The 27,348-nt window shown below is 44.2% G+C and overlaps 1 protein-coding gene and 1 long non-coding RNA gene across 18 annotated transcripts in view; one reads left to right on the plus strand and one right to left on the minus strand.

Moving 5' to 3' along the window:
* Positions 1-15,939, plus strand: part of LOC109548012 (uncharacterized) — a 42,264-nt gene extending 26,325 nt beyond the window's left edge. Inside the window, exons 3-5 of one of the 2 annotated variants that reach the window (XR_012332933.1) lie at positions 8,115-8,165; positions 10,459-11,387; positions 14,795-15,939. This is a non-coding gene — a long non-coding RNA (uncharacterized lncRNA). Of the gene's footprint in view, positions 1-8,114; positions 11,388-14,794 lie in introns of both variants that reach the window. The other variant, XR_002173995.3, reaches the window with a different exon arrangement.
* The window catches only part of DIS3L2 (DIS3 like 3'-5' exoribonuclease 2), a 373,682-nt gene that overhangs the window by 86,123 nt on the left and 260,211 nt on the right, over positions 1-27,348 (minus strand). For 14 of the 16 annotated variants that reach the window (XR_012332932.1, XM_073807105.1, XM_033859543.2 and 11 more), the window contains one exon: positions 11,059-11,166. The exons of 1 other annotated variant lie outside the window; for it this stretch is intronic. Coding sequence is in view for 14 of the 15 variants with exons in the window: in XM_073807105.1 (XP_073663206.1) it covers positions 11,059-11,166 (108 nt within the window). In the remaining variant the exon portion in view is untranslated. Of the gene's footprint in view, positions 1-11,058; positions 11,167-27,348 lie in introns of those variants that run through there. One more of the 16 variants, XM_073807118.1, reaches the window with a different exon arrangement.

Genomic DNA, 27,348 nt, shown 5'->3' on the forward strand with positions numbered 1-27,348 from the left:
ACACAAAATCACAGACTTCTAAAGCCTGTGAGGTTAATTCAGCTCCAGCCTTTCAAAAGGACCAACCTAGGCCATCTCTCAAAACAAGAGGTCCATCCTTCTTTTTTTTTTTTTTGCGGTACGCGGGCCTCTCACTGTTGTGGCCCCTCCCGTTGCGGAGCACAGGCTCCGGACGCGCAGGCTCAGCGGCCATGGCTCACGGGCCCAGCCGCTCCGCGGCATATGGGATCTTCCCGGACCGGGGCACGAACCCGTGTGCCCTGCATTGGCAGGCGGACTCTCAACCACTGCGCCACCAGGGAAGCCCCCATCCTTCTTTTAAAGACATGCAGCACAGCGACGTGTTACGTTGTTTATTAACCTCAGAGCCCAAGTCCTTACAGTTAAGTCAAATCCACAATTAGTAACATCAAAATGCAGGAGAAAAGGTGATTAAACATAATTTTTCGCTCTTTGCACAACAGTCTTAAAAACGGTGTCTTGTTTTGTTTTGAATTTCTTGAAAATATTCTTATTTTAACCTCAAGGCTTCACAGCAAAATCTGTGCTCAGGATTTAGTCTGCTGTTACCTTGAAGTGACCTTACATAAGCCTCTAACTGCCCCGTACCTTCACTAGCAAACCAGGACACAAAGTACACAGGGGAGTTCTTCGAAAGGCTCCTCTGGTCCCAGGCTGTCTCTACAGGCCTGAAATAAAACAATTCTGCCCCGCTAAGGACTAAAGATGAATATTCTGGGAACTTTTCTATTATTTTCGGAGTCAGCCTTTGAAGGTATAGTCTCTCACTGGGAGCGGCCCGGGGAAGATTACCGCCGCAATGTCCGAGGATGAAACACAAAGCCCAGCACTCTGTTTCTTTACCATGAGCTGCAGCCCCCAGTCACACGTCCTACACATGCGCCTCGGCTCTGTGGGTTTGCTGCAGACACCAAGATGACCCAGGAGGAGCACACCGTTTCATTTTTCAAGTTTCATAGCATTTCCATAGGTGGCAGCTGGTGTGGCAGCGGCAAGGTGAGCAGGGAAGGCAGAGGGGGAGACATTCTGTGGACGGCCCATCACGCAGAAGCAGCAGCGTGCCTTTGCTGGCGGAAGCTGTGCGAGGCCTTCCTCGATCCCAGGATATAGCTCAGGGGTGCTGAGATGGCTGCTGCGATAAAAACGCCTTACCAAGGGAACACCATGGTGATACAGCAGGCTAAACAACTGTGAAAACGGATGTGCGATTCATTTTATGAAGTCATTTTTGAGCATTTTAGGGGTACATGACACTGTGCTGTGGGGGAGGGGAGGGAGGAGATTAAAAAAATTAAGAATGCGGGCTTCCCTGGTCGTGCAGTGGTTAAGAACCCACCTGCCAATGCAGGGGACATGGGTTCGAGCCCTGGTCCGGGAAGATCCCACATGCCGCGGAGCAACTAAGCCTGTGTGCCACAACTACTAAGCCTTCCCCCCAAAACCCCGTGAGCCACAACTACTGAGCCCACGTGCCACAACTACTGAAGCCTGTGTGCTCTAGGGCCCACGTGCCACAACTACTGAGCCTGTGTGCCGCAACTCCTGAAGCCTGTGCGCCTAGAGCCCGTGCTCCGCAACAAGAGAAGCCACCGCAATGAGAAGCCCGTGCACCGCAAAGAAGAGTGGCTCCCGCTCGCTGCAACTAGAGGAAGCCCACTCAGAGCAACGAAGACCCAATGCAACCAAAACTTTAAAAAAATTTTTTTTAAAAATTAAAAGTGGGCTCTGCTACAAGGATGTTAAGGTCCAGTAGGATGACAGATCTGTGCATATATGGTGCTGAAGTGCAGACAACAGGTGCTGTAGGGGTGGGAGATGGGAAGATGGGTTCTGACAGGAAGGGCAGGGTTCCTCCCATCTGAGCATTTTCTCAGAAAGGCCACCCTGCCCCCTTCCCAGATTTCAGCAGGGACCCCATGCTGTACTCTCTCCAGGCTGGGAGAGTCTGTGGTCCTCATCCTCCTGGTGAGAGCTAATCTCCCACCTGGGGTTTGGGTCCTCAACTTCCCACTTCTTTCGTGACCCGGTTCCAAAAATCTGTTCCTTCCTTCCTCATCTTCAACATCTCCTATCCGCCTTCCCATGGAGCCTACAAAAACACTCCAATATCTCTCTCCTGTTTATTAAAACAAACAAACAAACAAAATCAGAAAAAAAAACTCAAAATAATTCTTACTTTTACTACAATGACAATATCCATTCATTGCAGAAAACTTTAAAAAAATATAGGTGGGAAAAGGAGAAGAAAAAAATCTATAAAATCCAGGATCAGGAATTAACTACTGTTTCTATTTTAGTGCATATTTAATTCCTGTATCTTCAATACCTTGTATAGTGTCTGAACAGAGCAAACATTCAATGAATATTTACTAAGTGAATGAATGAAGGACTAATAACAGTTTCATAGAGGAAGAGGCATTTTAGCCGAGTCTCAAGGATAAGTAGGATTCATATTAGTAGGGATGCAGGGAAGGACATTCCAGGAAGTGGGAAAAGCATATGCGAAGTCTCAGAAGTGGAGCAATTCCGTATTAGGCCAAACGAACCCTACAGTGGTGACAGCAGAGGCTGAGGGGGCTGAAGGACGTGCGGCAGATGGTCACGCAATGGGGGAGGGGTTGGTGGAGGTCTTTGCTTGCCACTCTCTGGAGATTAGACTTTTGTAGACAATCGTAACCCACTGTCCCACTGTCATGCTGTAAGAGGATATTGAGGAACAGGACCAGATTCAGCTTCTGCAAAGTCACCTACCACCACTGGGGATACAGAATGAAGAGGTCATGAACAGTCTCTCCTATCCAGGGGAGGATGTCAAGTACTTGGGTGGGGACAGCGACTGTGCTAACAGTGAAGAGAGGATTGATGAGAGACACTCTGCAAAGGTAGAGCTGCTATCACTTAAAACTGCTGGGATGTGGCAGGCTAGAGACTGAGCGTCTGGGTGGTTCAGAGGATGCCGATGCCATTAAAAGACCCGGAGAACATAGGGCGTAACCTCAGGTTGCAACAGGAGTGTGTTTTACTGCATCGAGACAGGGGAAACGATGAGTCTCTGAAGAGGGGACTGTAGCAGACCCAGCTGGCTGGTCTCTCTGCTTTCCAAGAAGGAAAACTGAAAGTTACCTGGGGGAATGGCGGGTCTTGAGGGAAAGAGGACCGGAAGGCAAAGTTGGAAGCGGGAAGCAAGAATAAAGGTTTGAAACAACTGCATTAGCAATAAATAAAAGGATTCCTAAGCAGCATTGAAGATCCAGCTGAAGAAAGACAGTCTGAACTGGCACATACCACAGTTCTCCTACAATGTCCAATGTTCAAAATGGGGTGTTAGGCAGTGACTAGAAAGACTTTTCCTGAGCTACAAAGAATGGGCAGAGACTTGCAGGGTTTTCTAGGATGGCAGTTAGGGAAGTCTGACCTCCTCTGAGGTCAGGTCGTGGAAGCTGGGCTTCGGAGCTGCTACATAGTGGAGAGCTCAGCCACGTGGTAAAAGCTGCTTTTCCCATGCGAGTAAAGATGCTCCAGGAAACGAGAAAAGACCCTAGTCCCCGGAACTCGCTGCAATCCATGCATTTCTAGCAGAGAAGACAGAGAGAAAAGAACAGGGAAAGAAATCCCACTTTAAAGATTTCTTAGATTTTATTCTGAATGAGAGACTGACAAGCTATTAAAAAGGAGAAAGAGACGAGACCTAATTTCTGATTTAGAAGAATCACTCTTTCTGCTGTGTAGGGAGACGATGAAGCGGGGCAGCAGCAGAAGCTCAGAGAACAGTCGGGAGGCCCCTGCAGTCGGGTGGGGGATGGCAGCCTGGATGCAGGTGTCAGTGCTGGGAGTGGTAAGGAAGGGGGCAGATTCTGGAGGTACTGGAGGCAAAGCTGAGGTGACTTACTGCTGGCCTGGACGTGAGGGGTGAGAGAAAGACCAGAGCCAATAATGAGCCCATGGCTTCTGGGCTGTGTAAACGGCTGAAAGGAGTTTGCCACTGACTGAGGCTGAAACGGGCACCTCGGAGTACACTCCTGCATTCTAACCGAGCCAGAGAGCACAGGGCAGGTACGCTGTGGGAGACACAAGCTGTGGATTGCTACTGTAATTATGAGACTCTTCCTTTATGATTCTGACCTTTGACCCTGAGATTTTATGGTTCTAAGACTTAAGGACTTAGTTATCAAGTCACATTCATTGTTTGTGACCTTCTTTAAAGTGTAAGATTGGTGTTGTTTCCAAAGGGGACTTCAAATTAAGATGCCTCTGATGAGTGGAGCACGTGGATGTGGTCTCCGTTTTGCAGGGCCTTAGTGCCTTGCCAACTGAGACACATGATGAGCAGGGATAATGAGTCACTGGCCTGACACGGTCAAAGTGGATTTCATGGTACCAGACGTGGATCTTACAAAGCACCAGATTTAGTTGGGTTTGTTTTCTCTTACGAAAATATATAATCACAATTATCTAGATCAGAGAACAATGCGCTCACCACCAATATGTGAGAAATATGCTCAAAATGGATCTTCCAGAGTTTACTGTTCGAAAAACCTGGGCACTGGCTTAATGAAAGTATATATGACCAAGGCTTCCTAGTGCATACTTAAAAAAAATCTACTGGGTGTTTAAAAAAAGTTGGAATAGGCTTTCTATAGCTGACCATGCCTGCTCCAGAAAGTAAGACATTCCAGCAGACAAAGGAAAAAAAACCAAAAATGTTCTCCACTTCAAGTCCAGGTGAGACTGGCAGCCATGCTGCAGTAGAAATGGCTCAATGCTGCTGGCCCTTCTCTGGCTCCTTCTAAGTCCAAGACCTTGTATCACGAGAAGCCACCACTACATACAAAGCCAGCCTCAGGCTTTGGCTGCCCTCCTCCTTGTTTACTGGGTTTTTGATGCAGGGCCACCTCCCTCCTTACTGCCTTCTCTGGCCCCCTGAACAAGCACCACCCCTTGGACATGAGTCTGGAATCCGAACTCTCATTTCATGCATCTTGACTGTGAGTAAGAGATACTTATGTGTCACTACACCCAGGACTAACCACCGAGGTCCACCCACCGTGTGGCCTCCTGTTCTGGGTAGGACGTCTGAATGACCACCGTACAAGGAGTGTGGTTAGCGGGTCTTGCTCCACGACTGTCTGAAGTCTAAATGCTCACACTGCCTGTTTGGCTTGCTTTGATAGAGGCCCAGCATCCCCTCCTGGACCCTGTGCCTTCTCCACACCTGCTCTCCAGCCCCCTGGTGCCAGAAGGCTTGGTCGCTAGACACTGCCTCCAAAAGCAGCCCTCCAGAGACCAGCTGAGTTTTCGGAGTCTGCCTCTTCCGAGTGCTTCTTTTATGACCCTCGTATTTTGGAAGCTCATTAGATCAGGCAGCTTTTTATTCCTTGGGTCTGGCCCTGGCAGGCTTAATTCAGATTCAGGGTTCTTTTCTGTTGACTCAAGTTAGTTTTCTTCTATGGGCTTTTATTTTCTATTTAGTTAAACTTTTGCAAAATAAGCATTTATAAAAACATGAAAGTAATACATGTTTTCAAAAAACACTAGAAAATACAAAAAAGTAGAAAAAATTACTCGTAGTCTTACTACCCAAACACAACCACTACGGGCATTCTATTTTATTTCCTTCTGGTCTTTTTCCGTTCATTTTTTTCCCCCATGCATGTTGCCACCCCCACCAAAACATGACCGCTGGCACACTGTCCTCACAATTCCTTCTTTGTATTTCAGGTACTGTTTGCTTCTTGATTCTTAAAAAGGAACTTACTATCAGATATTTAGGAGTCACAAAAACCAAATGTAATGTTGGTAACTTGTTTTGATTCCACTTTGGACAAATCGATTGGAGACAATCTGGGAAATGTAATTATGGACTGGGGTTTAGGTGACACCAGGGCATTACTATTGTTAGGTATCTGATGGCATTGTGGTTATGTAAGAAAACGTCCAAAATTTTTAGAGCCACATATCAAAATATGTAAGAGTGAAATGACATGATGTCTGTGGTTTGCTTTAAAATACTTTAGCAAAGAATAAATGTTGACAGTAGTTAAATCTAGGAGATAGGGATGGTGGATTTATTGTGTTATTTTCTTTACTTTCATGTATGTTTGAAATTTTTCAAAATAAAAATTTAAAAATTGAAGTATCGATAGTTCAAACAGTGAAGTAGTTTTAAAGGCTCATTATGAAGAACAGCAGCCCTCTGTCCCTCTCCCTCCTCTGCCCCTCCCCAAGGGTAGCCACTTTCACCTCTCAGCAGATTATTTTGTTATTTACTTTCTTTTTAAAAAATTTTTATTTATTTAATTTATGTTTTTATTTTTGGCTGCGTTGGGTCTTCATTGCGGTGCATGGGCTTTCTCTAGTTGTGGCGAGTGGGGGCTACTCCTCGCTGCGGTGCGCAGGCTTCTCACCGCGGTGGCTTCTCTTGCTGTGAAGCATGGGCTCTAGGCTCGCGGCCTTCGGCAGCTGTGGCACGCGGGCTCAGTAGCTGTGCCTCGTGGGCTCTAGAGCGCAGGCTCAGTAGTTGTGGCGCACAGGCTTAGCTGCTCCGTGGTATGTGGGGTCTTCCCGGACCAGGGCTTGAACCCGTGTCCCCTGCATTGGCAGGTGGATTCTTAACCACTGCACCACCAGGGAAGCCCTGTTATTTACTTTTCATACTTGTATATAATCTGCTTGATTACTGCTTGATTTTTCAGTTTTAGGCATTATTCACAAACTTTTCACTATAGAAGAAGAGAATTTACTTTTCTTTCCACATACACTCCCTTCCCCCAACCAAACCCAGATAACCATTCCAGGCCCTCAATCCTCCCAATAAAGTTACATCGTAACTATGAGATTTAACTATTACAACTATGTAAATACTAAGCATTACTTTTCTTTCCTCATAACTTTTTATTTTCACCGAAACTAACAACTGTCTTAATTTGGTTGGTTTTTTGGTATACTCTGTACATTAATCCACCTCAAGTTTTCCATCAATTGTCTGAAGCAGTGGTTCTCGAATTATGGTCTGTGGACTCGTGGGGATCCATTCAGGGATCCGTGAGGTCAAAACTATTTTCGTAATAATACTAGTAGGCATTATTTGCCCTTTTCCACATGTTGACATTTATACGGATGGTACAGAAGCACTGGTGGGGAAAACTGTTAATGCCTTGGCATGAATCAGGCAATGGCAACAAGTGGTGGCAGTGGTCAGGGTCTCGTCACCAGCTCATACTCGCAGGAAAGAGAAAACCTAGTTCACTTAAGAATGTTCTTGGGCTTCCCTGGTGGCGCAGTGGTTGAGAGTCCGCCTGCCGATGCAGGGGACACGGGTTCATGCCCCAGTCTGGGAAGATCCCACATGCCGCGGGGCGGCTGGGCCCGTGAGCCGTGGCCGCTGAGCCTGCGCGTCCGGAGCCTGTGCTCCGCAACGGGAGGGGCCACAACAGTGAGAGGCCCGCGTACCGCAAAAAAAAAAAAAAAAAAAAGAACGTTCTTGATGAAGCGGTAAAAGTTAATACTTTTATTATGGCTCAACCCTTGAGTACTTGTCTTTTTCACTTACGCAGCATGTCAAAGTACAGTGGTTGTCTTGAGGAAAAGCACTTAACTTTGAGTTGTGAGCTGAACTGACCGCCGTTTTTACAGATCATCACTGTTACTTGGAGGAACAAGTGACACACGACGGTTATCTGGCACTTCAAGAAAAACAACTAACATTATTTATTGCCAATGATAAAATTCAAGCTTTTACAAAAATCAGAATTTTGAAAACCTTGTATCTGACACATGATACACGTTTTCTAATATTTAAAGACTTGTTTAGGGTCTGTAGTGATATTAATAAATATGATTTTTAATATCATATAATGAAATGTGTCCACATTAAGAAAATCAGACTAATAAGCCAATATTTTCTGAATGGCTTAAATTTCTAAATACATGATAAAAAACCATGCATGGGTAAAAGGTCCATTCAAAGTGTGAAACAGACCAATAGATTTTAATGTAATCCAGTAAAAAAGTTCAGTTGATATTGTATTAGTCTGCTAGGGCTGCCATAACAAAATACCGCAGATTGGGTGGCTTAAACAATTTATTTCTCACAGTTCTGGAGGCCGAGAAGTCCAAGATCAAGACGCCAGCCAACTCAATATCTGGTGAGCGCTCTCTCCCTGGCTTGCAGAGATGGTCACCTTCTGACCTGCTCCAATCTGAACCCCCGTCTTCTGCATCTGCGTAGAGCTGATACCCTGGGAACTTTCTTCACCATCGTCTAGGTCAGGTGTCAACAAATTATGGTCTGTGGGCCAAATCCAGCCTGCCACGTGTTTTTAAGTAAAGTTTTAGTGGGACGCAGCATTCTCATTATTTATGTATTGTCTTCTTTCGTGCTACAATGGCGGAGTTGAGTAGCTGTAATAGACCAAATGGCGTATAAAACCAAAAATATTTACTAACTGGTCCTTTACAGGAAAAGTTTGGTGACTTGCAATCTAGGTGATTCTTTCACTTCTTTACTGTACTAGTTGATTTGTTTCCTGAATCCCACGTCTTCCTCCTTCCTGATTTACTCTTTTTGGTGAAGTACATCTTCTGGTAGCTTCCTGAGAAAGGGTATATGAGATGTACCTTTTTTTGGAGAACTTGCATGTCTGAAAACGTCCTTTCCTGCTCTCACATTTTATTGATGGCTTAGCTGGGTACAGCATTTTAGCATGGAAGTCACAGTCTTTCAGAAATTAGAGAGCTTTGCTTCACTGTCATCTAGTCTCTAGGGTTATAACAGAAAACTCTTAAGTTATTTTGAATTTGGATCTCCTGTATGTGACTCTTTTTTTCCTTCTTAGAAGCCTATAGGATCTTTTCTTTGTCCTCGGTGTTCTGAAATTTTATGACAATGTGGCTTGGAGATGGTGCGTCTCTATCACTGTGCTGGGCAGCGGGCTCTTTCTGTCTGGAAAGTCACATCCTGCATTAATGGGGCATTTCCCTGAATGATTCTGTTCATCATTTCTTCTCCCTCTTTTTCTCTGTTCCCTATTTCTGGAATGTTCATTGAACAGATGGATGTCTTGGACTGGTCCTCTACTTTTCTTGTCTTTTCTATCATATTCTGGGACAATTCTTCAACTTTATCTTCCAATCTGAACCTTGAGTCTTCTTTATTTCTTCTATCATGTTTTTAATTTCATGCTGTTAATTTAATTCAATTAAAAAAGAGCTCCTTTTCCCCCCTTCCGAATGTTTCTTTTTGAAAGTGCCTAGATCTTGTAATACACATACTTTCTTTAAAAAAGAAATTCTCTGAGGATATAAAAAAATAGTTTCTTCTCCTTGTTTTGTTCTAGTTGCTTTCCTGTTTGGTTTTGCTATTTCACGTTCGAGGCTTTCCTCTTGGTTGTCTCTTCATATAGGACAGTGAAATGTTAAAAGACTGATTTTTAGTGAAATCCTAAAAAATTCTGCTTGGGTGGGTGGAGCTCATTGTCTGCAAGCTTTATTGTAGGGAAATACAGCTGAGCTGTTGGTTGGGAAATCCTTGAGGTTATTAGCTTTAAATCTTCTTTACCGCTCAGATTCCTCAGAGAAAGATTTTCCTATCTTTGGACTCAAGGGTATAGGCTTGGCTACTAGAATTCTGAGGTTGGCTGGGAAAAGAAAGCTGGGACTCTTAATGTTCGGCCAGTATTCAACGTGCCAGCAGCATTCACTCAACCTCCCCAAAGGGGCCACTACCACAACTGTGTTTGGCGTCCCCTAGTTCAGACAGCCTTTCCTTTATCCTGTCCCAAGGATAAATTGCTGGTCTTCTACTACGTTATGGAAGGGGCAATCTTTTTAAATAAATTTTCAACCAATACAGTTAGTCTCTCCTTCCCCCACCTCTTCCCCCACTTTACAGAGTTACCTGCTGCTGTCCATTTCTGAACTTCTTTAGGATCCTGCTGTGTAAACTGGGTTGTTTCTTGGCTTTCTCGGGCGTTGGCTCAGGACTCAGCTTTCTCAGGACTGCTAAGTCAGTTACCACTCATCCATCTGCTTCTCAGCTTCCAAATTTTTGTTGCTGTTGTCTCCTCTCCCATTCTCTTTGTCCTTGTGGGTTTATGTTTTTTTAAAAAAAATCTCTTCACTGTTGTTTTAGTGAGGTTTTGGGAGGGAATGAAAGTAAATGTGGGTATTTGATCCTCCATCTTTATTTGGAACCTCTTTATAATTAAATATCTTTTTTTTAACTTCCATTTAATATTACAGCATAAACTTTTCCCATGTTCTTACACAGTCTTTGTAACAACTTTAGTAATTGTACAACATTCCACTGAGTCGCTACCATAGCTTACCCAATCATTACCCTATTTTCAGAAGTTCAGAGTTGTTTCTGTTTTGCGGGGGGGACTAGCGTTTTCTGGAGTCACCTTTCATTTATCTGTCTCATTTATTCCCTGTATTTAGGGAATGGCCGCTGACATTATTCTCCTCTCTCTTATCAGTCCATGGTTTCATCACCTTGTGTCTTGATTACAGCACTACCTTGTGCAAATTTCATTCATCTTCAACCAGCACAATGACGCAGCACTAATCTTTCTAAAATGTCACCTTTCTCATGACACTTCAGAGGAAACCTAACACCTACAATTCATTTGCAACTGGCATTTGTGGGTCCCCATGGTTTGAGTCCACCTCACCTATTCAAACTCACCACCCTTTCCCCAAATGTCCTCCTTCACACAATGGCCTGCTCTCCTAACCACAGCCCAGGCCCATCCACACGGCCAATGCCAGCCACACGCACCTTCATGTACACCCTCTCCTGCAAGAGGCCTCCCCCACGTGACTCTGCTTACGCTCTTTCTTCCTTCACATGATACACTGAAAACTGCTGAGGCTCAGCCTTCTACATGGACTGAGAGCTCCTCCCCTATGTTCTCCTCTCTGGCACTGCCCCTACACTGCCCTCATCCTACCACCATGGGGCTCCAGCCCAGCACCAGAAGCACGGTGTTGCTGAACAGGGACTCACTGAATGGAACGGACACGCATGTAAGTTGTTACCTTGCCCTTCGGAGTTAGCGTCCAGATCACGGAGAAGGTGAGCTTGTCGGTCATGGGGTTGAGGCTGCACAGTTCCTCACACAGCAGCCTGGGAAGCATGGGGACAACCTGCAAGCAGAGAACAGGCCATGAGCAGCTTTTTCCAATCTGCAGGAGCTAACCACAGGCTCAGAAGCAGCCCGGGGGGCAGAGCTTTGGTGAACAGCTGGAGCTTCCAGAGTGAGCTGAACAGGGAGGAAACTCTTTTCCCTGAAGATACAGCAGAAAGACCACACCATCTGATAACCTTCCATAAGCCTTTAGGGTCAAATGGGATGTGAATGTGAAAGGTGAGAAGAATTGGTAATGGAGGGAAAAATACATGGGAGCAAATGAAAAATAACTAAACACTAAAACAAAAAAAATATTATAAAAACAACTATGCACTAAAACTAAAGCTCTAGACTCAAGAATGACTTGTGCTTGTGGATATAACTATCCCAGATAACTGTACACTTAAGAACCCAATGTCTTACATTTAAGTCTTTAACTCATTTTGAGTTAATTTCTGTGCATGTTGTAAGTAAGGGGTCCAGTTTCATCCTTTTGCACGTGGCTATGCAGTTTTCTCAACACCATTTATTTATTTATTTTGTGGTACATGGGTCTCTCACTGCTGTGGCCTCTGCCGTTGCGGAGTACAGGCTCCGGACATGCAGGCTCAGCGGCCATGGCTGACGGGCCCAGCCGCTCCGCGACATGTGGGATCTTCCCGGACTGGGGCACGAACCCGTGTCCCCTGCATTGGCAGGCGGACGGACTCTCAACCACTGCGCCACCAGGGAAGCCCCAACACCATTTATTGAAGAGACAATTCTTTCCCCATCTTGGCACCTTGTCAAAGATTAGTTTGCCATACATACATGGGTTTACTTCTGGGCTGTCTATTCTGTTCCATTAGTCTATGTGTCTGTTTTCATGCTAATGTGTTGATTATTACAGCTTTGTAATCGAGTTTGAAATCAGAAGTGCTGATGCCTCCAGTTTTGTTCTTCTTTCTCAAGATTGCTTTGGCTATTGAGGGTCTTTTGTGAATTTTAGGAGAGTTTTTTCTATTTCTGTGAAAAATGCTATTGGAATTTTTATAGGGATTACACTGAATCTATAGATCACTTTGGGTCGTATGGGCAATTAAATGATATTAATTCTTCCAATCCAATAACACAGGGTATCTTCCTACTTATTTGTGTCCTCATCAATTTTCTCATCAATGTCTTAAAGTTTTCAATGTATAGGTATTTTACCTCCTTGGTTAAATTCCCAAGTATTTTATTGTTTTTGATGCTTTTGTGAGTGTGACTGCTTTCTTAATTTCTATATCACCTCTCATCTGTTAGGATGGCTATTATCAAAAAGATAAGAGCTAAACGTTAGTGAGGATGTGCAGAAAAGGGAACCCTTGTACATTATTGGGGGGAATGTAAATTGGTACAGCCATTATGGAAAACAGTACTGGTGTATATCCAAAAGAAATGGAATTGGTACTTTGAGGAGATATCTGCACTCCCATGTTCACTGCAGCATTATTCGCAAGAGCCAAGACATGGAAACAGCCTAAGTGCCTGTTGACAGTTGAATGGATAAAGAAAATGTGATACACACACACACACACACACACACACACACACACACGCACACACTGAAATATTATTCAGCCATAAAAAGAAGGAAATCCTGCCATTTGTGACAACATGGATGAACCTGGAGGGCATTATGCTAAGTGACACACAACATGGATGACAACATGGATGAACCTGGAGGGCATTATGCTAAGCCTGACAGAGAAACACAAATGCTGTATGTATCACTTATGTGTGCAATCTTTTATTAAAAAAAAGCTGATTTCATAGAAACAGAGAGTAGAACGGTAGTTGCCAGGGGCTGGGGAGAGGGAAAAATGGGAAGGTGGAGGTCAAATTCTTTTACATACTTTAATTTATAAGATGAATAATGTCTGAGGATCTAAGGTACAGTATGAGACTGTAGTTAATAACAGGGTATTGTATAATTGAAATTCGCTGAGGTAAACCTCAAGCATTCCAACCACAGACACAATGAAGAGTTAACTATGTGAGGTGATGGATGTGTTAATTATCTTGATCATGGCAATCATTTCACAATGTACATGTACATCAAATCATCACATCATACACTCTAAAATTACACAATTGTATTTGCCAATGATTCCTCAATAAAGCTGGGGAAAATAAAAGAACCCAAGGGCTGAGTGTAAACTTGTGACATGGTTTCATCAGACTGAAATTGCTGAATCAATGCTTCAGTAATTGAAAATACCACAACTGACCAAATCACATGTTGCAACGTTAACAGAATACTCCGATAAAACATCACTGATTTGGGGGGGAGGGGAATTGCCGAAGGTAGTGAAAAGTTACAAACTTCCAGTTATAAGATAAATAAATACTAGGGATGTAATGTGCAACGTGATACATATAATGAACACTGCATTATCTATGAAAGCTGTTAAGAGAGTAAATCCTAAGAGTTCTCGTCACAGGAAGGAAATATGTTTTCTATTTCTTTAATGCTGTACCTGTATGAGATGACGGATGCTCACTAAACGTACTGTGATAATCATTTCATAATATGTGTAAGTCAAATCATTAGGCTGTACACCTTGAACTTAGTTCGATATTTCAATTATATCAATATCTCAATAAAACTGGAAGAAAAAATAATCACTGAAAGATTCACAAATTCAGATTCCCTAGATGAACACTGTGGTCAACTAGTCACTCATTTTGCAGTTTTTAAGCCCAAATTATTTCTTCCTTTTATTGATTTTCTATTCCATTATAAACTGATTCAATGGTATACTCTCTTAAATTAAAAAAAAAAAAAAGGAAATCCTCTTCAACTTATTTTCAAATCATGACTTATAGCTATCCTGGAATGTTATTTGTTTACTCTAAAATTCCAAAGACAAAATGAGTAAATCTACCTGGATGTCCTGAAGCTACTTCAGGCTCCCTCCCTCCTACCTTTAAATCTATTCCTTCTTCCATGTTTTTCTTGATTAATGGCATCATCATTCACTCCCACCTCCCAAACTAAAAACGGCAGCATTAACAGACATTTATCCAACGCACCTACTGTGGACCTCCTGGATCTGCAGTGTCAAGCAACACTTTCTAACACTCTGCTAAGTAATTTTGAAGTAACAGAGCAGCAACTATGCACTAGCTGAGGTAAAGTTAGCTAGTTACGTTTCTTTATCAGCAAAAACAAAACAAACCCCAGTGATGTCCTACTCCGTGTGAGGTATCTGGACTTGTATTCTGTTTCAGCACAGTAAATAACCTTTGGTACTGAAAAGTAAATTCTAGAACTCACAGTCCACACCAGTAACAAACAGCTAATAATTATATGGTATTACTTGGCATTATTCTGACGGATGCTGTATCTTTTGTATGGAAAACCTAATGACTACCTGAAGACTTCTGGTAACAGCTTTTATAAGGCAACTACTTTTGAAAAATTTTTCTTGCCATTGCTTTTGCATCGTTTGTTCAGATGACACTATATTCTCTGTTAACTTATTTAATGAGTATTCAAATGGGATCTAAATATTTAACATTTTCTTGCATGTATCAAGTGTTTTACAAAGTAATACATATTTACCTGCATAAACATACTGTACGAAATGGAGACTTTTTTTTTTTTTTTTTTTTTGCAGTTCGCGGGCCTCTCACTGTTGTGGCCTCTCCTGTTGCGGAGCACAGGCTCCGGACGCGCAGGCTCAGCGGCCATGGCTCACGGGCCCAGCCACTCCGCGGCATGTGGGATCTTCCCGGACCGGGGCACGAACCCGTGTCCCCTGCATCAGCAGGTGGACTCTCAACCACTGCGCCACCAGGGAAGCTCGAGAAAATTTTAATACCATGATTGAACTGTAAAGATTTCACATTATTTCAGCCTTTGGACTAGGCTATGGACTGAACTCTGTCCCTCCCCCACCCCCCAAATTCCTACGATGAAGCCCTAACCCTCAATGTGACTGCATTTGGAGGTGGGGTCTTTTGGTGGTAATTAAGGTTAAATGAGGTCATAAGGGTGTGGCCCTGATCTGATAAATAGAGAGATAACTCCCCCCTCCCTGCCCTGCACACACACAAAAAAGGTCACGTGAGGACACAGCCCTCTACATGCCAGGAAGAGAGTCCTCACTAGGAACTGAATTGGCCAGCACCTTCATCTGGGACTTCTAGCCTCCAGAACTGTGAAAAAAAACAATGTCTGTTATTTAAACTGCCCAGTCTATGGTATATTGTATGACAGCCCAAGCTGAATAAGACAGAATAAACTGAGTTTGTGGGGTGTGCCTTGTTGGATTCTTCTCTGGGCTGCATTGTCAGATAATTATACCAACTGCATTTCGGTAGCAGGTTGCTCTTGCCTTGCATGCCTGTAGTCCAGGGCTTAGTACCTTTTTTTACAGATAGCATTTCTTCTAAGGGTTCAAGGCAGTATCTTATTTTCAATCATAAAGCTGAACATCTGAGAATGTAACATATTTCCTGACTTCATGTTTTAGTGTTTGTGCAAAGAAAGTCATTGCAACTAAATGTGGTACCCTGGACTCAACCCTGGAACGGAAAGATAATTGGTGGAAAAACTGGTGAAATCCAAATAAAGTATGGATTGGTTAATAGCAATGTTCCAATGTCAACTTCTTAGTTCTGACAAACGTACCATGGTAATGCAAGATGCGAGCAAGGGGGAGAGCTGGGTGTGTGGTATATGGCACCTCTCTGTACTATCTTTGCAAGATTTCTGTAAATTTAAATTTATTTTAAAATAAAAGAGCTTATTAAAAAGAAAGTCCCTGTTCTCATTACCTGATCTCATAACTGTTATACATTTAAATATGGAAGACCTTTATGTTAATGAAATACAACCTGATCTATTTTTACATATTGGAGTTTGGGGTTAAGATTTTATCTGCAAAAAAGGCCTTTACCACTAAAAAGAAAAAAGAAAAGTCTAAAGACCATGAACCAAAAGGGTGAGACCCAGACTCATCAGCAGCACATCTCAGGAAAAACAGCAAAGGCTTTGAAGCCAGGCAGACTTGGGGGGTCTAATCCTGGGCTCACCATTTCCTGTGCAACTTGGGGAACCTAGTATAATTCTCTGAGTCTTGGTTCTCTTATTAGTAAAACAATATTGAAGATGCTCAATAAAAGTCAGCTCACTGGCCACGCCATGGTCTGCCAGGTCCTTTGGTCCCCTGGCTCAGACTTCCCTTCAGCCTTTGCCCTGGGGCCCCCTCCCATGCAGTAACCAGAGCCACCCAGGCCTGCTTGCTGCTCCAGTTCATGCACATGTTGTTCTCTCTTCCTGGAGCACCTTTCTGGATGTTTTGCCAGTTTTGTACATCGTTTAAGATTCAGCTCATCAGCATCTCTGAAACACTTACCCGGATTCCCCTGGCTGGAGCACTCCCTGCGTTTTGTATACTTCCTCCCCAGGGCCCCTGCTCTCTCAAAAAGGACTTGAGGCAGTCCTGAACAGTCACTCACTGCATCCTCCCTGCTCTCTCATGTAAGAGCGTCTACAGCTCCTACACTCACCCTAACTGCTTCTTTATGTGCCTCTCTTCTCCACTAGACCATGCTATCTTCAGGAATGAGGACTGTTTCTCTCTATCCACCACCTGACACACAGCAAGCACTTCTGGTTTACAAATGAATGGCTGACTTTCACCCAGAATACAAATCACCTATTTATTCTGTTTACTGTTTATTCCATCACATAAAACATTCTATGAAATATTGATACACGGTAGACTCCTATTTAAATATCTTTACATAAGAATTTCACAGGCAGCTAGTATTTTAAGTACAAGATAAACGGTTTTGGCTATTCTATCCTAAAACCATTGGTACATTCAGCTACTGCCCAGGTTATAAACATTGCTTGATATCCTGTGTCTTACACAGAAGGAAACATTTTAATATTCACACTGCAATGGTCAGATGCCAAAGAACCCAAGTGCTCATGAAAAAGCTAAACATTAAAACTTTTGGGGTAGTATAATTATGCCTAATTTTTAAAGGGCATTCCTTTTAATAATCTTTCACTAGATCTTGGGGTAGGATTCAGACGGAATTCCGAGAAAACAGTCTTTATCTTTATATCCACATAGTTTTGTAAATAGACTGCTATTTCTCAAAAGAAAAGGAGTGAAGATGTTATAATTACATTTGTGGTTTGGCATGTCAGGGCCTCTCATGAATTGGGCCTGATTTCTGCCAGTGTCACTGGGACTGTGCCCCGTGACACATGGCACTTGTGTCAAGTCCAGTCCACAGCACAGCAGGGATCCCTGTGGGAGGGGGACTGGAGGGACAAACAGCCACTCTCCATAAGCTGCTTCCTCAAATATGAGCTCTGTTATTTCAGGGAGACCCACCTAGGCAACAGCATAGTGGTCCCCGCACCCTCATCAGCTACGTGAGATCTGCCACGGTACCTGGAGAGACTCCGAGGCAGGGTCCTAAGTGCAGAACACAATGTGTAACTGGGAAAGAGCAGCAGGGTCTCTCCGGCAGTTGAGAAACTGCTGGCCATCACCGGCGTCGTGCAAATGCTTACGTGCTCCCCAAGCCCCCGATAGCTCTCCCCAGTCATGGCTTTTCTGGCCCGCAACTCAGCTTCACTACTCAGTGTGGACCACGTGGAGAGTTCCTTCCAAGTTCTCAAACTCCCTCACTTTCCAGCTCTGCATACTCCACAATCGCTCTTACAATCTGCCTTTCCTGCTTTTGCAAGTCATGGCTGAGCCGTGATGGAGAAAATCACCGGACCGTGTGGAGGAGGATGACTCCCCTCCCTGCTGCACCCCATCAGCTCCCCAGTCCTGTAGGTTCTGCATTCTAAATCTCTCAAATGAGGCTTTTCCTCTCCCTCTTCCACTGTTCAAGTGTGGACACCTTCGTCTCTCTTGCGATACATCCTAAGTCCCCTAAACCAGCAGCACAGTTCTAGAGTTGAAATTATTCTGGTTAAGGTTTCCTTATTATTCTGCAGACTTTCGCATCTTCTTACTAAATTCCACCCGACGGCAATCTGCAATCCCATTTATATTAGGACACGTTGCCTTTATCTTCCCCAATATTTGATGAGCTGAATTCAGTAATTTGATTTTTGGCATGTCCTGTTAATGAGGAAAGGCCCAAACGTCTTCAATAAGGCCAAGGGGTCTCAAGAGGAAGTCGGCAGAGGGCCTGCAGACCCCATCTCCAAGGAGACAGCAGAGATGCCAGTGGGAAGCTAAGGTCTCCCAGGTGCCTAGCCCTGTTCCTTGTCACGTGATATGATTGGGAGGGGATGCAATCTGGGGGCAAATGTGAACGCTCCTTGTTCAGGATGTCCATTCTGGCCCCAGACTGAAGACATCTATTACTCTAGTTCTCCTGGGGTCTCCAGCTGGACACCACCATATTGGTCTACTCTCCTAAGATTCTGTGAGCAAAGGTCCATGTCTGCTTTGGGGTGGTCACTCACAGCCTCAAGGGGCCATGACTGAGGGAAAGGGCCCTGATACTGATAACAATTTTCCTACCTCTGGCCTCACTATTCTTCAGCCACACAGTTGCTAAGGTGATTTTCTATCTTAGTCAAAGAATGTGATGTCACTTCTCTACTTGACCTCAGGATGAAACCCAAGCTCCTTAGCCTGCCGCCCCAGGCCTCTCTTTGCAACTTCATCTCTTGTCTCCCCCTGCAGCTCAGACCCCAGCAATTCCAAACTACATACTGTTCCTTGGAAGTTCCATGCTTTTTCTAGCCTCTGCCTGGAATGCCCTCTCCACCTACTTTTGTCTACCTAGAAATTTTCTACTCAAAATTTGAAACACTGCTCAAAAATCAATTGCTTTGTGAAGGCTTTCTGACTCTTGCAGAAGATCCTCTTCCACCACCAATCCAGGCAGGTACAACTTCTCTCTCCTCTGTGATGCGTCCTCACCTCGGAGCACTTCTGTAACTACAAGTAGGCCAGTGTGTAGTAATTGTTACATGCCCGCCTCCCCTGGCTTCTCCAGGGCAAGATCAGCACCTGTCTCATCTTTATAGACCAGGCACCTGGCACACAGCCGGTACTCAATAAATGCCAACTGGATGAAGACTGGTGGCACTTTAGTGACAGAAAAGGAAAGGGGCTTAAAGGGTGCTAAGTCTTCTTATGCATGTCTCGGGGCCAGAATCAAAGTTGGGTGAGGACAGAGCTTAAAAGCTGTCATGGAAAACAAGGACACTGATCATAGGACACTGCCTTTCTAAGCATTCTGGATTCGGGCTTAGGAGAACTGAGAGAAACTGATCATTTAGGTAAATTGCCCAAGGCAGCTGGGTGGGGGTACCAACAGGACTAAAATCTTATGTTAGCCTCAGAGAGCAGAAACATCTGCTAAAGCCACAGCGGGTGAGCTGGCCAAGTTCAGCAACAGGTTAGCCAGGACAGCCCTGTGACCAGCGGAAAGGGCCACAGAGGGGGAGAGATCAATTATCTAGGCGAAAAGGAACAGGAGGGAATAGCAACGACATGGGGGCTGTAACAGCTCAAGGCGGCCAGACGTCAACAACCCACTGGGGGTTCTCTAGTGCCAGGAGGGGCTGCAGGGACCCCTCCTGCCCCTTTCTGCCCAGGTCTTTGCTGGCTCCCAAACCTCCCTCACACCCTCAGTGCCCACTGGCTGTCAGAGCCCGAGACCTTGGGGAGTTTTGCTCCGGGTCTCTGAGGACTTTGAGGTTTTAACAATAAGGTACACTCAGCTAGCTCCCCACTCACATGCTGAAACAACTTAAAGGAAGGAGATAATCCATTTGCCAGCCAACATCTCTGTTTAAAGAGTTTTCTTTTTCATATCAACCCTTCCATGAATTCCAAATTTGATCAACTCTTTGCTACACAGTTTGACATTAACAAAACATCAACACTCTGACAACATGCTGGGGTCATAAAGGAACATCTTAAAACTCTTTGGACTCCACATTAAGACGGGCTTCCAATCCCAATCTTTGATCTCTATTATAAAGCAGTACCAATAAAATATCGTAGAGATTTATGGGCAAACTTTCATTTGAGCTGTTTCACACCTAAAATAACACGAGTGCTTGGGCCAATAGGCAGAAAATTTAGGTTTAGGTTTCAGCTGTTTACGTTTTCTCTTACTTTTAAAACTTATTACTTATTTTTTAAAAATTACCTTAAATTTAACAATTACATTGTATTTTCCTCTCAGAGAAGATAGCTTGGAAATGTTAACTGGCTAGATGTCGTGTCCTTCTGAGGACAGGCCTAAATGCAGGCAGACAGCTGTCCCCTATCCTGACAGCTATCTACCTTTTGTCAAAAAGAAAGAGTGTTTTTCCACAGGATTTAAATGGACAATATATAAATTTATCTTTTCTCCTGAGTACACCCTATTGTTAATAAGAGTAACCAAATACGTATTAGTTTGAGTAAAATCCCAACAAAAAGAATTTCATTTAAAAGACAGTATGATGATTGTAAAGCAATTATACGCCAATAAACATGTTAAAAAATACATAAATAAAAGACAGTATGATGGTATTTGGACAGTAAGATGGTATTTCGACCCAAGATCTGTTTCACTGTATACTGTACTAATCTATGGGATAATTTCCCAAGTCAAGCTTAGATTGTAATTCTGACATCAGACACTTACAGGTCAGTGACATTGAATGAAAAGAAACTGGTGCCACATTCCCTGTAGATGGGAACTCAACCGGCATCCCCACCCCCATCCCCCGACACACACACTCCCGCCCTCATCTGATGAAGTTGGGAGAAATGATTCCGCCAAACAAGACAGAACCCGGAGGAGGGGAAAGCAGCTCATCCAGCTTTCAAGAAGACTTTTACAGGCAAAGTAAAGTGCAAACAGCAGAAAAGTTCCTGGACACTGTCCTTTAAGAAACACAAATGAGTAGTAAGAAAGGTCAGAGTAGTGGTTCAAAGGAATCAGAATGCACAGCTGCTGCTGCCCAAGGCTGTGGGCTGGCGCCATTCACTCGTGCCAAGCTGGGGGCAGTGCCGGGCAGCAGGAGCCTGGAGCCGCTCGGGAGCATAGGGGCCCTTCCTCCACTCAGCTCCCCATTTCCAGAGCTTAAGAGTCCCAACTCTGCATTCCCAAAGAGAAATTCTAGAACTATGACAATCACGAAACCAAAGGAAGGAGAAGAGCAAAGGAAACAGGCTTACTTATTTAACCCAATTTTATTTTTCTCATTTTCTGAATTTGAAACGTAATTCCTGGCTATAAAAGGAGAGTGCGGAGCTAGATAAGAGAAAGCCACCTGCTCTGAAGAGAAACCTCGAATTGTGCCGAAACTTTCTTAAATATTTGAATCTGTATGGGGAGAACGCTTCACATTTATTCACTTTATGTGGTCTGATTGCTACTTCTATTGCTCTTCCCATTATAACGTTACAGTTTTTGTAGATAAAAGGGATTTTAAAGTCTTATCCCCCTTCCCTAAGAGGCCCTGGGCCAAAGGCTGGATTTAGCCAACTGCATTTTGGGGCAGGAAGTGTGGATGGGATGTCTCCAACCTGAGGTTATGTGAAGCGTAGTCAGTGTACAAATATCAGAGCTGTGCTCTCTGGAGGGCCAAGCTATGAGTGAGGTACCTATGAGTACTATGAGGGCCAAGCTATGAGTGAGGATTTTGATGTGGCTCCTTTGCCTGATGAGGCTGGTTATATATACTGAAAGGAGCCAGAGTGGAGGAAAAGTCACTCCCCAAAAAGCTTCAAAATAAAAACATATTTTTATTTAAGTATTATACACACACACACACACACACACACACACACACACACACACGTCATAAAGGAAAAGCTTGATGCATTCTCACAAACTGAACACTGGTGTCATCAGTGCCCAGATCAAGAATCATTAGAAGTTCCCCTACCAGATGGGCCCTTCCCGCCCCCCCCTCCGATCCTGACTTCTAGCTTTGCTTGTTTTGGAACTTTATATAAATGGACTCATACAGTGTTTACTCTGTGTCTGGTTTCCTTCACCATTATGTTTGTGTGTGGAGCTGTCATTTCTTCATTCTCGTTGTATTGCATCCCACTGAGTGAACATACCACAAATTATTTGTTCATCCTATAGCTGACGGTATTGAATAGCTTCTAGTTTTTTGGCTACTTTGCATAGTGTTGCAATGAACATTCTTACACATTCCTTTTGTAACACATGCATGCATTTCTGTTAGGTATATACCCAGAAGCAGAAATGCTGGGCCACAAAGTGTGTACATACATTCAACTTTAAAAGACACTGCCTGTCTTACTATGTTCAGACTGCTATAATAAAACTATCATAGACTGGGTGGTTTAAACAACACACACTTATTTCTCAGTGTTCTGGGGTTTGGAAACCCAAGATCAAGGTGATGGCAGATTCAGTGTCTAGAGAGGGCCCGTTTCCTGGTTCACAGATGGTGCCTTCCTGCAGTATCCTCACATGGTGATGAGAGTGCTCTCTGGGGTCTCTTTTATATGGGCACTAATCCCATTCATGAGGGCTCCACCCTTGACCTAATCACCTCCCAAAGGCCCTGCCTCCTAAGATCATCACATTAGGGGTTAGGATTTCAAGATATGAATTTGAGGGGGACACAAACATTCAGCCCATAACACTATCAAACAGTTTTCCAAAGTGGTTGTACCAATTTGCCTTCCCCGCAGCAGTGAGAGTTCCCACTATTCCACATCCTCGTGGATACTTGGTGTTATCTGTCTTTATTTAAAAAAAATATTTGTTTGTTTGTTTGGCTGTGCTGGGTTTTAGTTGCGGCACGCGGAAGCTTTGTTGCCGCATGTGGGATCTTTTTTTTTTTTAGTTGCGGCATGTGGGATCTTTAGCTGCAGCATGCAGGATCTTTTAGTTGCAGCATGCAGGATCTTTTTGTTTTGTTTTGTTTTTAGTCATGGCATGTGGGATCTACTTCCCTGACCAGGGATTGAACCCAGGCCCCCTGCATTAGGAGCATGGAGTCTTAACCACTGGACCACCAGGGAAGTCCCTAAATGTCTTTATTTTAGCTATCCTGTGGGTTGTGCAGACTTCTGAGGTGGGAGCTGGGTTCTCTTTCTCACACCTTTCCTAGTAGAGTAAATGCCAATTAGCTGTGACATTCCCAGGTATCGCAAGCTAGAAGATACTTGGGCTCCCTGCCTCAGGCTGTCCATCAAGTGTTGGTAAGGTGGATACAATGTGGAGGAGCAGACATAGTTGGCAGGAAGCCACTGAGGGGGGTGAAGTTGGCAGGCCAGGGATTCAGTGACCGTTGGCACTTCCAAAGACCCAGAGTATTGGTACTAACAGACGGTTTGTGTGTACTGAAGAGGAGAGTCAAACAGCATCTTCCATATGAATGTCTTATGAGACCCAGGCTTGACTGACATAGTCCTTATTCCCATTCTTGGCCTATCAGAAATGCAAGATCCTCCTAAGTAACTCATGGTTCCTTAGGTACTCGCTGGCTACGCCATGCTACGGAAGCTCAGAAGTTGAGGCTACAGTTACTATGAATGAGGATATTAAACAAATGAGTGGAGACAACTGTGGACAAGGAATGCCATCAGTAGAAAGGGGTGTAACAGTAACAATAATTCTTCTAGTCCCAGGTTAACAGGTCTTGTCTGGTTGTGAGTGAAGGTTAGGTGGATATGAACTTGAAAAATGTTGAACAGGCCCTGCAAAAATATAAACACAAACTAAAGGCCAGCACTGTCCATATGGATAACAATGGAATGGTGATGGCTCCAGCTTCATGGCCATGGGAGGGGAGGTTAGGGAGGAAGCCTCATGTGCTGATGTTCAGTGATATGTGTGGGTAACACGTTTGTGCTGCATTCCCTTAAGCCATGTATATCCGCCCACAGCTTGGGCACAGGTGCCGTAGACATTGTGAGGGATGGGGGTCAAACAGAAGTTCTTAACGCAGCATTTAGGTTTGAACAGGTCACAGAGGCCAGATAGGGGCACAGTTGCTCTGAAACAAGCTAAGTCATTGGGGTAGATGACTGCTCAGATGAGGATAAAGCTTTCCATTCTTATTGAGAGATGACTGAAAGTTCTGGACCTTTTAGGTATCACTGTGCACAGAGGTCACCTATCACTGGTAACACCCTGTTAATTATAACTGGGTTTGGATGATCATGCAGCTTCTGACCCAGAATTTCACAGCTTAATAATCAACTCCATCTCCCTCTCCTCCTGTATTCTCATTTCTGGAATGGCCGAAAATACCTACACGGTGGTTCTGAGCACCCAGTGTAAATGGCAGGCAAAGCTGAACCCCTGAAGAAAGCAGATGTCCAATTCTCGGGGAGCAGGTGGAGCTCTAGGGTTTTGATTACATGTTCTAGGCTGCAGTGATCCAGAAAGTACTGTTATGGGGCAGGGGAGAGGAGGTGCTAGGTTTCCCTGGGGAGGGCCTCCACTGGATTGAACAGATGATAGCTCTGGCTCCCATTTGGGACAATGCACATCAGAGCCAGCACTCTCTGGAGAGGGAGTAGAGGCTTCCAGACAGGACAACCTCCACCATGGGGTTGAGGACATCACTGTCAACCAATGGCTGACCAAGATGGTGGAGCCAAACTTGGGCCAGAGGCCACAGGATCCCCAGCCCCTAAAGGACATGGCTGCAGTCAAGGCCTAGAAGAGTCCCATTCTCCCCCTGCCTTTAAAAAAAAAAAAAAAAAAGACTTTATTTTTTTAGAGCTGTTTTAGGTTTACAGCAAAATTGAGCAGAAGTTACAGAGATTTCCCATATCCCCCCCGCCCCCCACCCCATGCACAGTCCCATTATCAACATTCCTACCAGAGTGGTCCATTTGTTATAACTAATGAATCTGCACTGACATATCATTATCACCCGAAGTCCATAGTTTACATTAGGGGTCATTCTTGGTGTTTCACATTCTATGAATTTGGACAAATGTATAATGAGAAGTACCTACCATTATAGTACCATAGAGAGTAGTTTCACTTCCTAAAAATCCTCTGTGCTCTACTTACTCATCCCTCCCTCTCTGCTAGTCCCTGGCGGTTGCTGATCTTTTCACTGCCTTCATAATTTTCACTTTTCTAGAAAGTCATATAGTTGGGATCTTACAGTATGTAGCCTTTGAAGATTGGCTTCTTTCACTTAATAATTTATATTTAAGGTTCCTAAGGAGGAACCATGTCTTTTCATAGCTTGATAGTTGGTTTCTTTTTAGTGCCAAATAATATTCCATTGTTTGGATGTTCCACAGTTTATCCATTCACCTACTGATGGACATTTTGGAGGTTGCTTCCAAATTTTAGAAAATAAGAATAAAGCTGGGCTTCCCTGGTGGCGCAGTAGTTGAGAGTCCGCCTGCCGATGCAGGGGACATGAGTTCGTGCCCCAGTCCGGGAAGATCCCACATGCCGTGGAGCGGCTGGGCCCATGAGCCGTGGCCGCTGAGCCTGCGCGTCCGGAGCCTGTGCTCCGCAACAGGAGAGGCCACAACAGTGAGAGGCCTGCGTACCGCAAAAAAAAAAAGAATAAAGCTGTTATAAACACCCATGTGCAGATTTTTGCATGGACATACATTTTGAACTCCTTCGGGGTGAAAACAAAGAGTGCAATTACTAGATCATATGGTAAAAATATGTTTAGTTTTATAAGAAACTGCCAAACTCTCTTCCAAACTGGCTGCACCATTTTGCATTGTCATAAGCAATGAATGCGTTCCGGTTGCTCCACATCTTTACCAGCATTTGGTGTTGTCAGTGTTCTGGACCTTGGCCAGTCTAATAGGAGTGTAGTAGCATCATTACTATTTTAGTTTACATTCCTCTAATGACATACGATGTGGAGCATCTTTGCATACGTTTATTTGCCACCTGTATACCTTCTTTGGTGAAATATCTATTAAGGTCTTTTGCCTGTTCTCAAATGGGTTGCTCATTTCTTTATTGTTGAATTTTAAGAGTACTCTGTACATTTTGGCTAATAGTCCTTTATCAGATGTGTCTTTTGCAAATTTCCCCAAGTCTATGGCTTACCTTTTCATTCTCTTGACAGTGTCTTTTGCAGAGCATAAATTTTTAATTTTAATTAAGTCCAGATTATCAATTCTTTCTTTCATAGATTGTGCCTTTGGTGTTGTATCTAAAAGGTCATTGCTGGACTTCCCCGGTGGCGCAGTGGTTAAGAATCGCCTGCCAATGCAGGGGACATGGGTTCGATCCCTGGTCTGGGAAGATCCCACATGCCGTGGAGCAGCTAAGCCCATGCGCCACAACTACTGAGCCCACGCACCACAACTACTGAAGCTTGCCCACCCTAGAGTCCGTGTGCTGCAACTACTGAGCCCATGTGCTGCAACTACTGAAGCCCTCACGCCTAGAGTCCGTGCTCTGCAACAAGAGAAGCCACTGCAATGAGAAGCCTGCACACCGCAATGAAGAGTAGCCCCTGCTTGCCACAACTAGAGAAAGACTGCGCGCTGCGATGAAGACCCAATGCAGCCAAAAATAAGTAAATGTAAAATAAATAAATTAAATAAATAAATAAATAGTCATTGCCAAACCAAGGGCATCTAAAATTTCTCCAATGTTATCTTCTAGGAGTTTTATAGTTTTACATTTCACATTGAGGTCTGTGATTTGTTTTGAGTTAATTTTTGTCTCTTCCCTTCTGAGAGGTTAGTTATTGGGGTGGACAGGTTGGAAACGTGAGAGGAACTTGGTAAATGCTAGAAATGCTAGGAACTTTTGGACTGTCCTGGAAGACTTCTGGTCTAGAACTGCCAACACCTTTGTGGGCACCACATAGGCACTTTGCTGGAAATGGAGTCCAGGGATTCTAGAACATACCCCTCCTGAGGCCGGCATGAAGACTGCTGGTGTAAGTGGTCCAGGACCATGTATGTAAGTGGGGGCGTAATGGATCTGCACAAGGCAGGGTTGGGGAAATGAATGATGATTCCACTGTGCAGCAACCCTTCTGTTCAGTAGAGATTCTGTGCTTTTATTGCTAGCAGACGGCCGGGCCACTCAAAGGCCAAATGACATGGTCTGTTGGACCTGGCAGAGGTATGTATGGAAGTCCATCTTCCACATGTCACACATGCCACCAGGTATGGCTGAGGTGCCAGGAGTCCTAATACTGTGCCTCAGAGGACAGCAACAGAAGGTCTTGGGTTTA

The sequence above is a fragment of the Tursiops truncatus genome, chromosome 7, assembly GCF_011762595.2.
Source record: "Tursiops truncatus isolate mTurTru1 chromosome 7, mTurTru1.mat.Y, whole genome shotgun sequence".
In the NCBI taxonomy this organism is placed as follows: Eukaryota; Metazoa; Chordata; class Mammalia; order Artiodactyla; family Delphinidae; genus Tursiops; species Tursiops truncatus.